The 12,555-nt window shown below is 42.3% G+C and overlaps 1 protein-coding gene across 1 annotated transcript in view; it reads right to left on the reverse strand.

Annotated features, from left to right (window-relative positions):
- Nucleotides 1-4,408: 4,408 nt before the first annotated feature.
- The window catches only part of LOC136643697 (trifunctional purine biosynthetic protein adenosine-3), a 41,547-nt gene continuing 33,400 nt past the window's right edge, over nucleotides 4,409-12,555 (reverse strand). The window contains exons 16-22 of the mRNA XM_066618947.1: nucleotides 11,364-11,516; nucleotides 10,526-10,729; nucleotides 9,793-9,921; nucleotides 8,494-8,624; nucleotides 7,040-7,181; nucleotides 6,249-6,364; nucleotides 4,409-5,657 (exon numbers count right to left, since the gene is read on the reverse strand). Coding sequence (XP_066475044.1) covers nucleotides 5,460-5,657; nucleotides 6,249-6,364; nucleotides 7,040-7,181; nucleotides 8,494-8,624; nucleotides 9,793-9,921; nucleotides 10,526-10,729; nucleotides 11,364-11,516 — 1,073 coding nt within the window. The 3' untranslated portion in view covers nucleotides 4,409-5,459. The remainder of the gene's footprint in view (nucleotides 5,658-6,248; nucleotides 6,365-7,039; nucleotides 7,182-8,493; nucleotides 8,625-9,792; nucleotides 9,922-10,525; nucleotides 10,730-11,363; nucleotides 11,517-12,555) is intronic.

A 12,555-nucleotide genomic window follows, 5' to 3' on the forward strand; every position in this document is an offset into this window, starting at 1 on the left:
CAGTACATGTAATAATAACAGTTAAGCATGTAGACTGGATTTTGGCTCTGATTCGTCCATTTTCTCTGATTAAAGCATCCACATGATGCCATGTTGACATACAGCCATTAATTTTCTTTGTGCATTAGAACCAAAATTGTTGTCTTAGATCTGAGTGAGAAGTATTATCAAAATATGACCCACAGAGTCTATGGATATTCTATGCTTCTCTTAACCTGTAGCTCTATTAATAAAATTTCATCAACCTACATCTTGGTCTGTATGGCTATGGAAGCATTATTGTTGACCTTGAATGGATAGCCTGTGTTAATGTGGCAAAGTCTGCATGAGTTTCATTGTGTCCACAACCAGAGGTCGATAAATGGAAGCTGAGATAGCAGCCATGGCAGGAAAACATGAGATATTGCACTCTGCTAGTTGAATCCAGTCTACAGCATTATACAGGTGCTCCTTGACTTAGGTAAACCTTGACTGACACAATTTCAAGTTTACATAAAATTTGGGTTGTGCAAGAGGCACCACCTGTGCTCACCATTGGATTGTTCCCAGGGCACTGTATTTCCCTCTTTTTTTAAAAAGAGAACCTTGGATAGGAAGGGACCAGATTGCAGGGCTTGTATTAGGCTAACAGCATGTGTAGATTTGACTCTTCTACTGTTTCTTTCTAACAAAGCGGTGTGTCAATTGTGTACTGAATGTTGTTTGGCCTGCTCCATATTATTGTACAAAGGTTAATAAAGAACACAGCCCAGAATATATTTGGCACTATTGGCTATTGCTCTGTGTACATTTACAGATAACAAGGAAACAATGTGGATTCCTTTCTTCTTCTGTTTTTTTTAAACTAGACTTTTGTTCCAAAGACTTTATGCTAGAACTTTTGACAGTGTCCTTGTAGAGCTGTTAATGGAAATCTGAATCTCCTTCTAAAGCAGGGGTGCCCAAACCCCGGCCCTGGGGCCACTTGTGGCCCTCGAGGCCTCTCAATGCGGCCCTCAGGGAGCCCCCCAGTCTCCAATTAGCCTCTAGCCCTCTGGAGATTTGTTGGAGCCCACACTGGCCCGATGCAACTGCTCTCAGTGTGAGGGCGACTGTTTGACCTCTCGCATGAGCTGTGGGATGAGGGCTCCCTCCATTGCTTGTTGTTTCAAATCTGTGATGCAGTAGTGGCAGCAAAGGAAAGGCCAGCCTTGCTTTGTGCAAGGCCTTTTATAGGCCTTGAGCTATTGCAAGACCTTCATTCATTCATATAAGTTCATCTTTAATATATTCATTTATGTAAACTTATGTAAATTTATTCAAATTTTAAATGTAAATTAATTATTTTCTTCCCCGGCCCCCGACACAGTGTTAGAGAGATGATGTGGTCCTCCTGCCAAAAACTTTGGACACCCCTGTTCTAAACAAACATCCCCTGCAAAATTTTCCCAATCAAAACTATCTAAGGTGCCTATTTGGACTGCCATTCTTCATATATCTTCATGGCCTATTTACAAGACTGGGCTTTCCACAAGTGTTGCCAGACCTACGAAGGCATGCTGAGGCAGGTGAGATGGCAGCGAAGGGGGTGTGGAACAGAAACTGAGCAGGGAGGAGACATGCACTGAAACCTATATCCCTTTTTCAGTTGTGGACCTGGCCCCTGTGCTGCCCTCTAGGCCTCAGGTTTTCAAAGAAAACCAGAAGTGACATTTTTAGTCCTTCTGAGGACCGGAGAGGCTTCCCCGGCCCCCAGTAGGCCTTCTGACGGGAATGCCGAAAAAGGTCACTTCCATTTGTTAAAATAGGTGGTAGGGTGAGGGAGTTGCAATGCTGGTATCCCCTGCCAGGTGGCACCCCAGGGCATTTCACCCCCCTGCCCCCCTCATGTATGCAGTGCCCTTTTCAGCCTCCCTGCCCCTTCCTCTACTTGAACTTGCTAGCACAGGTTCAACCAGATCCTCTGTGGAGTGGGAGGCTTACACTCTTTTCCCCACTGAAGCCTTCTGTTCTGCCCCACTGCCCGGATACAGTGTGCCTGTTTTTAGCACGGCTGTACTAGCAAGTGGGACAGGATTAGGGAAAGGATAGGATTGTGCTGTAAGATAGTCTCTAAAATTTTTTAGAAAACCACAGGTTCTTACTTACAATATCCATGACATTGATAAATATAAAAGTCTAGTTCAGGGGTGCTCACACTTTTTTGGCTCGAGAGCTACTTTGAAACCCAGCAAGGCCTGGAGATCTACCAGAGCTTTTTAAAATGTTCGCACCATCATTCATTTAACATCATCATGTTCATTTAACATTTATGTGTACAATGTATGTTGGTGTACCTTGCATAACCACATGAGCCAATATTGCACAACACAACATAATTAACTATAAACATTTTTTGTAATTACTTGAGTTTACTTTGATGACTTGCACTGAAGTGAATCAGCCAAGGATGCGTAGTCCTGACAGTAGCTGCTGACAGCCAGCCTCAAGCACACTTCCAAATGTTCATCAGTCATGGTGGAACAGTACTTGGACTTAATGATCTTCATGTAGGAAAAGGCTGACTCACATAAATAAGTGGAGCCCTTCCTGCCTCAGGTGCTCTTATATAGACATAGTGGAAATGGAAAAGGTGCAAAAGAGAGTGACTAAGATGATTACGGGGCTGGGGGACCTTCCTTATGAGGAAAGGCTATGGCGTTTGGGCCTCTTCAGCCTAGAAAAGAGGCACCTGAGGGGGGACATGATTGAGACATACAAAATTATGCAGGGGATGGACAGAGTGGATAGGGAGATGCTCTTTACACTCTCACATAATACCAGAACCAGGGGACATTCACTAAAATTGAGTGTTGGGTGGGTTAGGACAGACAAAAGAAAATATTTCTTTACTCAGCGTGTGGTCGGTCTGTGGAACTCCTTGCCACAGGATGTGGTGCTGGCGTCTAGCCTAGACGCCTTTAAAAGGGGATTAGACAAGTTTCTGGAGGAAAAATCCATTATGAGTTACAAGCCATGATGTGTATGCGCAACCTCCTGATTTTAGAAATGGGCTATGTCAGAATGCCAGATGCAAGGGAGGGCACCAGGATGAGGTCTCTTGTTATCTGGTGTGCTCCCTGGGGCATTTGGTGGGCCGCTGTGAGATACAGGAAGCTGGACTAGATGGGCCTATGGCCTGATCCAGCAGGGCTGTTCTTATGTTCTTATATCCCTGAGGGCCCTATTGCCTTCAAGTGGCTGCAGCTGTGCAGCACACTCTGCTGGATGCCCTTAAAGGGGCCACTTAAAGGGGCCTTAAAGGGGCCACTGCTTAATACCACATCTACCTCCTCACCAGATCTTCCTCGATTCCAATACAAGTGGGGGGGGGGAGCAGATCTCCATACATACCAGTGCAAAAACAGGGGAAAGGTGTGAGGGAGGGAAGAGCTCTATATAGACATCACAGCAAGACCAGTGCAAAACCCCTTGCACACAGAACCAACAGATGAAAGCTGGGGGGGGCAGATCTCCATACATCCCAATGTAAAAACAGGGGAAAGGTGTGGGGGAGGGAAGATTTCTATATAGACATCACAGCAAGACCAGTGCAAAACCCCTTGCACACAGAACCAACAGATGGAAGTGGGGGGGGGGGCAGATCTCCATACATACCAGTGTGAAAACAGGGGGAAGGTAAGTCAGCCCCAGTAGAGTCAACGGGCCTCACTCCCAGGGATGCGTGGATGGGAGAGAAGCCTGCCAGCGGCTCCTCTCCAGGTCTACTCACAAGTCAGCCCCAGTAGAGTCAACGGGGCTCACTCTCAGGGATGCGTGGACAGGAGCTCACTCCCAGGGAGCGTCACTCCCAGGGCGGGGCTCACTCCCAGGGATGCGTGGATGGGAGAGAAGCCTGCGATCGACTCATTTTGCCTCGCGATCGCCTGGTGGATCGCGATTGACGTATTGAGCACCCCTGGTCTAGTTGGATTACAGATACAGAGTGTGTCTTGCTTTATATCACCTTGTGAGTCTGCTGAAGACTGGAACTTTTATAACATGATCCTCAAAAGCAAAGCACCACTGACTTGGTTTTAGGCTGTATGGCAGTGGTTCCCAAACTGGGAGCCGTGGCTCCCTGGAGCCATGGAAACCAGCCAGGGGAGCTGCAGAGTCCTCACAGGAACCCCGTTTCCCTATGCAATGTATAGCATTGTAGCTCTAATGGGGAGCCACAGCCCATGGTCCAGTATGTCAAGGGAGATGGCAGTCGAAAAAGTTTCAGAACTACTGCTCTGTGGTGAAAAACATAAACCTTTCCTGTTGGACAAGTCTCTCTGAACACCTTTGCTGCCACAGAAACTCAACATACTCTTCAAGCCATCTTCACTCTTAATGTATCAAGATTATTTTAATCTTAATTTTTTTTTAATTTTCTGATATTGCTGAAAAGTTTTATTAGAATACAATTTAAGATCACATTACATCTGGTTACAAAACAAAGATCAGAGGAATGTGTCAGTACCGTACTAACCAAAACTTTGGTGGATGCCTGGCATTTTAGCACTGATTATATTTTTTAAACAAATACAAAATACAGCAGAGAAGTAATACATATTTGGTCCCTTAGCAGACCATGAGATGCTTTTTGGAAGGCACATGAAATATATAGGCACCTTATTTTGTTTTTATTTCAAAACAAGTGTATTTCAGTCCATACCCAATTCTGCTTATCACTCATGATACAAGGTAATCCAAAATTATCCCATAAAGTGACAAGTTAAGCTTTAATACACATCTGATTGTTTCACAGTATATTGTTAGGACAGTGGATGTAGGGAATACTCTTGCACATGTGTTTAGCTATATACACAATGATAGTTAATTATATTGCTGTGTGTTTCTTTAAAGAATCTCATGGGAATTCCCTGAGTGCAAAAATTTCTACAACCAATATTATGGCTAGGAGTTATAGTCTGTATGGTGGGGGGGGGGGGGATAGCTGATACTGTTCAAATGTACAATTTGCTGGTTGTCACACTGTTAACAATTTTGTTCTTACGTGCCTTCTGTGCAATCAGCCTGCAAAGGCAATATGTACTAGTCTGATTTAAACACAGAATCTGTCATGTGGCTGACCAACTGAAGTAGAATTATGACACATGCCATGTGAAACAGTTGGGGGGGGAAGTGGTTTCCCATGTGGGTTTGAGAAGTTTTAATGTACTTTTATAGACCCTCATAATAATGTAGGTGAACTTGCATTAATTGCACAAATGGCTTGCTACATGGGCCTGTGCCCATACAATTCCTGGATGCAGCTGGAGCGCATCCAAAGCACTTGAATGTTCATGTCAGTAAGTTTATTCCCCACCCCCAAGGTGCCTGTGATGGCATTTTTATCTAGCCTTGATCACGACTTTAAGGACTGCTGCCCTATGCTAAAACAATCAAACCGAAATCTGGATCTGTTGCTGCTGTTTCTTGCCCTCTGCATTTCAGTTGTGCTTTTCTGCATTCCAGCACAGTTTCCCATCTCCTCCTAATCGCACTGCTCCACTTGCCACCAGCTGCATGGCAGCAGGGAAGGCTCTGTGCTCTGCTTCTTTTACTCTTTCTGACAAGGTCTTCTCTGTGTCTCCAATCTTTACTGGAACTGCCTCTTGAAAAATGATTGCTCCAGCATCAACCTCTTCCTGGAAAAAAAGTGTAACCAAAAAAAAATCTTAAGGAAGATAGAGAAACAATAAAACAGGGCATTCTTTTGCGTCCATGACCCTCCATCAGACACTTTCCTTATCCAAGTTATCTGCAGCATTCCAAGACGTTTTCAGATTGGTTAATTTAAAAAAAAAACAGAAACATGGCGTCTGACTGCAGTGCAGCAGTCTTCTTTTAAAAAATCCTGTAAAAGTCTATATTTTTTATGAAAACAAGACAAAATATCAATACAGTTCATAACAATGAGCTATTTTGCACTGGCAAAGAAGCGAAGCAGTCCAATGATTACACAGCATTTGCGGCTATGTCTCTAATTTAATCTTAACCACAACACAGTTTGCTGCTGATCTCAGCCATGGAAAATTCACACAATCCTTCCCATGTGCCGAGATGTAGAGTGGGTCTGAGTTCAGGCAGCAGTCCAAGTGCTGCACTATGTACCTAGATCTCTGGGTCCCCTGCTTCGAGCCACATGCATCTTTTTCATCTACATTAGTTGATAAGCAACCTTGAAAGCTACTTCAAACTAAGTTTATTATTAACCAGTGATAACAAGAAGGCCTTACAGCAACAAAGTGCACAGTGCAACCAGTGACTCTGACTCCAGCCTCCAATACCAGTCGATGGGCATTTGATCCTTTAAATGAGGGCAGCAAGGAAGGATGAACATTCAGTATTTTTCCTAGAAAGAAAAAAAAGTTTTTCTTATTTTTCAACTTTAGCTTTACACAGGCTAAACAAGAAATCGTGCTGCATTCAGCAAAACAAACTGGTAAAACTGAATGGTAATTTCTTTTCCAATTTAAGCTTCTTGACCAAACTAAAGCGATTAAAGAGAAACCTTAAAGATAGTTCAGAACACTGCCAGGTAATGGTTAGCATGAGGTCTGAACCAACACCATCCAACAATTCATGGTTCGGATGTCACTCTCCCCTCAGAGGCTGCTGTTTGGGATGGCACCCAGGAAACAGCTTGTATGATGGTCTGCTTGAATGATTGTCTGTCAACCAAATCATGGTTTGGTGTCTAGACTACAGTTAGCACAAACCATGGTTCAGTATTATATCTGGGTCGATCAGGTAGGTGGGCAGGATTGGTGGTCGGTCCTCAGTGTCATACCTTATTTATTTGGGTCATGGCACAAAAAGGGTTGAAGACCACTGATGTAGAGGATACTGATGTTCTTCCTTCACATCAATAAAGATGCTTTCAATATCAGCAAAATCTATAGTAAATGTAGGGATATCCCTCCAAATCTGGGGGGAAAATGTGTCTCAACACGCAGCCTACCTGCACTGGAACAGGTAATCATATGAACATTTTTAGCTTGCGTACAGTACATTCCAATGCATTTACCATCCCACTTTCTGACAAAAGGACCAGACAAGATCCTCATAAATCCTGCAAGGCAGATCAGTTCCGTTGCAAACTCTTCAAGGACTTTATCAACTGCACTGTCAAACTCCGTACGACTACCGTATAGCTTGTGGTCAATTACCTAAGAGAAGAAAGGTAATATAGGAAATGTTGAAAACTTTGAACAAGTCCAGCCTTTAAAACTTCACAATGCAGTACTACAACAGTAGCCACACAAGTAACACAGACAACCACACCCATTTAGAATCATCAAAATAATTTTACACAGGCCCACACATTTTAGCTTGGCTCTGTAGCTTGGCTCTGTAGTTGAGCTTTAGAGGGACATGAGAGACTTGCACTGATTCTGCTTGCCCATTTGTGACCAGGTCATCCCATCATGCCCTTCTACGTTTGCTAATGTTGGAACCAGCTGCTGTATCTACTCCCTACAGAGGCTGCAGAGAAGGACATCTTCCTGAGGCAGTGCCTGGAATGGGGAATGGGGCATCCACACTAGTTACAGCTTGGAAAGGGCTGAGGTCCTCTCAGCGGTAGGTGCCTCTCCTCTATCATGGCTGTGCAGCATAAAACATAATTCTGGTTTGGCGTTATATTTGAATGTATGAGGCACACTTTCTTTGAATTCTTCCTCATAATTTGTTTATTTAATACTAAGGGCCCGATCCTATGCTGGGGCAGTGCCGACAGCTACCATGCTGCCCCAGCAACCACTATTGCATAAGTGCCATAAGGCAGTGTGCCAGCAGTAAGCCCACTGGGCCAACACTGGGCCTCAGTGCTGAAAAGATGATGCTGAAGTGGCTCCAGTGGTAAGTCGTTCCACTGGGCAGTGGTGAGGCTTTGCAGAGTGGGGGAGAAGACAAGGAAAAGGATGAATTGGGCAGAGGAGGGAGCATCAGGCCTGGGAGAAGAGCAGGGATTTTGTCTGTAAACTGCTTTGTGAACTTTTCTGTTGAAAAGCGGTATATAAATACTGTGTAATAACAACAATGGCTTGTCAATTCAGACTTAATTTCAAACCATAGTTAGCACAAAGATTGCAAACCACGATTTAGCAATTGACATTTATTGTTATTAACAACAGTATTTATATACCACTTTTCAACAACAACAAAAAATTCACAAAGCCGTTGTAGACAAAATCAAATAATTAAATGGCTCCCTGTCTCAAAAGGTCTTACAATCTAAAAATATGCAGAAAAACACCAGCAAACAGCCACCAGAAAAGACACTGTGCTGGCATAAAAAGGGACAGTTAATCTCCCCCTGCTAAATAAAAGAGGAACACCACTTGGAAAAGTACCTTTTGCCCAGATAGCAGGGCAAGAGGGTTTCTTTCTTTCTTTCTTTCTTTCTTTCTTTCTTTCTTTCTTTCTTTCACACAATGATGTGTTAGGTGAAATATGATACACTGCTAAACATTTGCTTACTTTTGTAGGAATGCCAGCTCGTTCAGCTTTTTTTAACCCTTCCACACCAGCTTTGTTAGAAATGACAAGAACTATTTCTGCATAGCTAGTTGGCTTCTTTGTGCTAGCCATTAGAGCTTCCAGATTTGTACCTGAAGAATTCAAAAAAGTAAATAAAAAATAAACATAGGATGTATTTTCTGAAAATGTTTTAAAAAGCAGTAAGATAACAGCCTGATTAAACATCAACTCATAGCCCAATCCTAACCACTTTCTAGCACTGATACAGTTATGCCAACAGGAAGCACGCTGCATTCTTTGGGGGGGAGGTAGTCACAGAGGCCTCCTCAAAGGAAGGGAATGTTTGTTCCCTTACCTTGTGGCTGCATTGGCGCTGGTAGGATTGGGCTGTCAATCAGTATGTTTTTAAAACAGATGTTTTAACACATCCAGTCTACTCAGTATCTGTATATAACCTCAGAAGTATATCCATACTTTTTGTTTAAAATTATAAAATGACAACTTCCAAAGTAAATTAAAATAAGATAAAACTGGATCCCAAGAACATTTCTTCAGAAGTGAGTCTGACAGAATATAATGCTCTATAAGCATTTTAGTTAGATGGCAAAAGAAGAATGTCTGCAGCAAATTCAAAATTTCAAAGAAAGTGTTATTTTCTTCTTTCCTACTGATGCATCCATTTTTCATTAGCAGCATGTCCCCAACATTTCCAAACTAGAAAGTGATTTTAGAGATTTCTACTCTCTTCTAAGTGCACACCACTACAAGTGGAAACAAATATCTTTCCAATAATACTGGGGATCCATAATACATGTATCTATTTCACAAACATCTGCAGAAAACTACTGTTAAAAATCTACATCCTATTAAATTTATTTCAGATATGAGTACTTATAAAAGTGACACGTGTTCCCCCATATTGTTGAATCTTCTCACTCACACGTGCACACTCCTGAATCAGAAAAGTCCACTTGGAAATTATGCTTCCTCTGGTTTGCTTGCTAGAAAAGGCAGCACTTTGAATTCTGTTTATGGGCAGAGAGGGGACTGATCGTATGAAAGGAACTTCAGTACATAATATGACAGATTAAAAAGCACATGCAAGGAAGATTTTGTATGGGGTTTCATCTGCTGCTGTTTATAAATAACATCACAATTATCTCATGAATACAGAATCAGGACATGTCCTTTCAGTTTGGTCTTACCTGCCTATATTAGTTGTCTGTAAGAAGACCCTAGTCAATGCCTTCAGAGAGGCCTTTTGCACTTTCTTGCAGTAGAGAATAAAGGGGTTCTCACCTGTTCCAGAGATAAGAACAGCCACCCTTGTTTTGCTTGCTTGGCTTTTGCTTCCTTGACTGTGAAAGGATGGCAGTCTTTTTGCTTGTAAGGCTTGAAGCAAGTTATTAACTTTAACATGGGCAGAACCTTCAATTTGGAGAAGAAACAACCATGTAAATGAACTGAATTAAAATAGCAGTTCAGAATGCACCGTAACTGTACAATACTGTAATTACTGGATTTCCAAGTACCCTCTTCATCCAATAGAACATTAAGAAAAATTCAATACACAGGAGGATTTGGTTTTTTCCCAACAAAATTGGAAAGGAACTAAAGGCTCATTTAGCTTAAGTCCCTCCCTTATTTCAGGACATTCTGTAGCATGGTCCAACTACTTGTCCAACTACTTCTTGAAAACCTCTAAGGAAGGAGATTCTGCTGCCTCATCAGGCAGTATATTCAATGCAAATCTGTATTATTTCTTCCTATAATATGCCCTAAATACATCATTGTATTTTAAATTCCATCCTTAGGATTTACATAAGGGTGGAGATAATTCTAGTGACTGTATCACATAAATTAAGTTCAAGTAATGAGGAGTTCTGCTACCCTCCAGATATCTACCTGTTGTATCTAGCACTTATAAAATTCAGAGCTGTTACTTTAACACTACTGTGGCAAGAGCAGCACATTATGAACAAACAATCCTGCAAGTGATCCCCAAAGGGCTGAAGTTCAGCAGAATAACAACCTGCTTGATGGCGTACGACTTTCCCAATCAACCATGCATCTTCATGTCTCTGAATATCCTTCAGAACCTGCCCAGCCAGCTCTTTTGGAACAATCAGAATGGCACCAATCCCACAATTAAATGTTCGAGTCATTTCCTCTTCTGATAGATTCCCCTCTTTTTGAAGCCAAGAAAAGATGTCCGGTATCTTCCAGCTCAATGCATCTGAAAATAGCCAGAGTTGTATTTTATCAAACATTTCACATAGCACCAGAAAATTAGGCACATGCATATACAGTAGTTCTCATTTTTAATATGCTTTGCAAACATAAAAAGGAATAAATGCTAACATCATCCCCTCAAGCAGCTACACAGAGCAGTTGAAAGATAAATATTTAATTTAGGGCCAAACCTTTATTATCTATTAATCAGTTTGAATTTTTCAGTTAACTAAAGAGGCATCCCTGATTGAGCAATTTATTTTTTAAAAATTATTTGTAAGTGAAGTACAGTACTTAAAAAAAACTACAGTTGTAAGACACCATCTTGAAAGACGCATTCCCCTTTCACTTTCACACAGGAGGGAATGCCTCTTCTAAAGTTCCTTTTGCAACATGTATATGCATCATCTAAAAGAAAGACCATATGCTTATTTCTTCAAAACAGCTGTCCACCATATGCAAATATCTGCATACACAAGCTACCTTTACAACTAACTTGGAGTAAAATGAGAAACTGAATAAAGAAAAAAAGCAATATTCAAGGAAGTATGTTACCCCCCTCCCCCCCACCAAATTAGGAATTCTTGTATCTTGTTTACAAGTTTTGCTTGACTGTATCCCTACAAGGCCTTCCTTACCCAGAACAACACCAAAGGATGCTGGAAGGACACGTGGGATGTTTTCCAGTAGCCCTCCTCCAGTGATATGGGCATATGCCTTCACGGAACCTGAACGAAGGATTGGCAACAGAATCTTGCTGTAGATTTTCGTAGGTGTAAGCAATTGTTCTCCTATGAGTGGAAACAGTAAAGGGATTATTGCAACACAAAAATACACACAGGATGAAATCCAGCAAGGAGGACTAACATGGATCTTATTGAGATATCACATATGTACATGATGGAGACAATCAGAATTGAAGAAGTAAAACGAGTCCATGAATAAATAGGTATTTTATTTAGTTAGCACCAATCATACCTAAAGGAAGTGCTAGTGAAATGTGTGTTCGGCCATGATTGGCTGCTGCAAAAGTGCCGTAAAACATTCTGTGGCAGTGCAAGTAGCAGGAATGCTGATAGGAAGGCTGGAAAAGGGGCAAGGGAGGGCAGGAAAGAGTTGAACAGGGTAGGAGAGGGTGAAATGGGGAAGGAGTGTGTGGAATGGGTGGTAATAGGGGTGGATTGGGCCCCGGAGGGCGGCAGGTCTGGGGGCAGCAGTGTGCACCAAATCCTGATCCCCTTCCTGGGCCTGATCCGCCTGCATGGAGCAACACAGACTCGCGCCAGTGATATTGCTGGCGTAAGTCCAAATTGACCCATTGTGGCTGCTGGTGCTTACTTCAGGGCAAGGGGACAAATGTTCCTTTACCCTCCTTGAAGAGACCCCCAGCAGCCAAAAACCCCCATGTGATGCAGCGGAAGCTGTGCCAGTGCCAATGCATCACTGTACATGGATTTAGGTAGGATTGGGCTGTTAGTCAAGGATTTACATTCTGCCTTTCCACAATATCCAAGGTCAGTATAATAAAATACTTTATCACCAAAACAATAGAACAATTTAAGATTGGAATTAGAAATGCAGATAAAAGCTATGAAAATCCAGCCAGAAGAGAGATAAACCATTATACATTAAAGGCCTTCTATTGCTTGGTGACAGCCTATGGGGAGTGAGACGACCTTCACTAGGCAGACAATTTTACAACTGTGGTACCACCACTGCACAAGGTCCTCTCACATGTCCCAACCAGATTCACTTCAGACACTTCAGTGGCATATGTCCCACTTTGGTGGGACATGAAGACAGAATACTCCTTCCACCAAGCAATACTTA

Source organism: Tiliqua scincoides, chromosome 3 (assembly GCF_035046505.1).
Source record: "Tiliqua scincoides isolate rTilSci1 chromosome 3, rTilSci1.hap2, whole genome shotgun sequence".
NCBI classification, from domain to species: Eukaryota; Metazoa; Chordata; class Lepidosauria; order Squamata; family Scincidae; genus Tiliqua; species Tiliqua scincoides.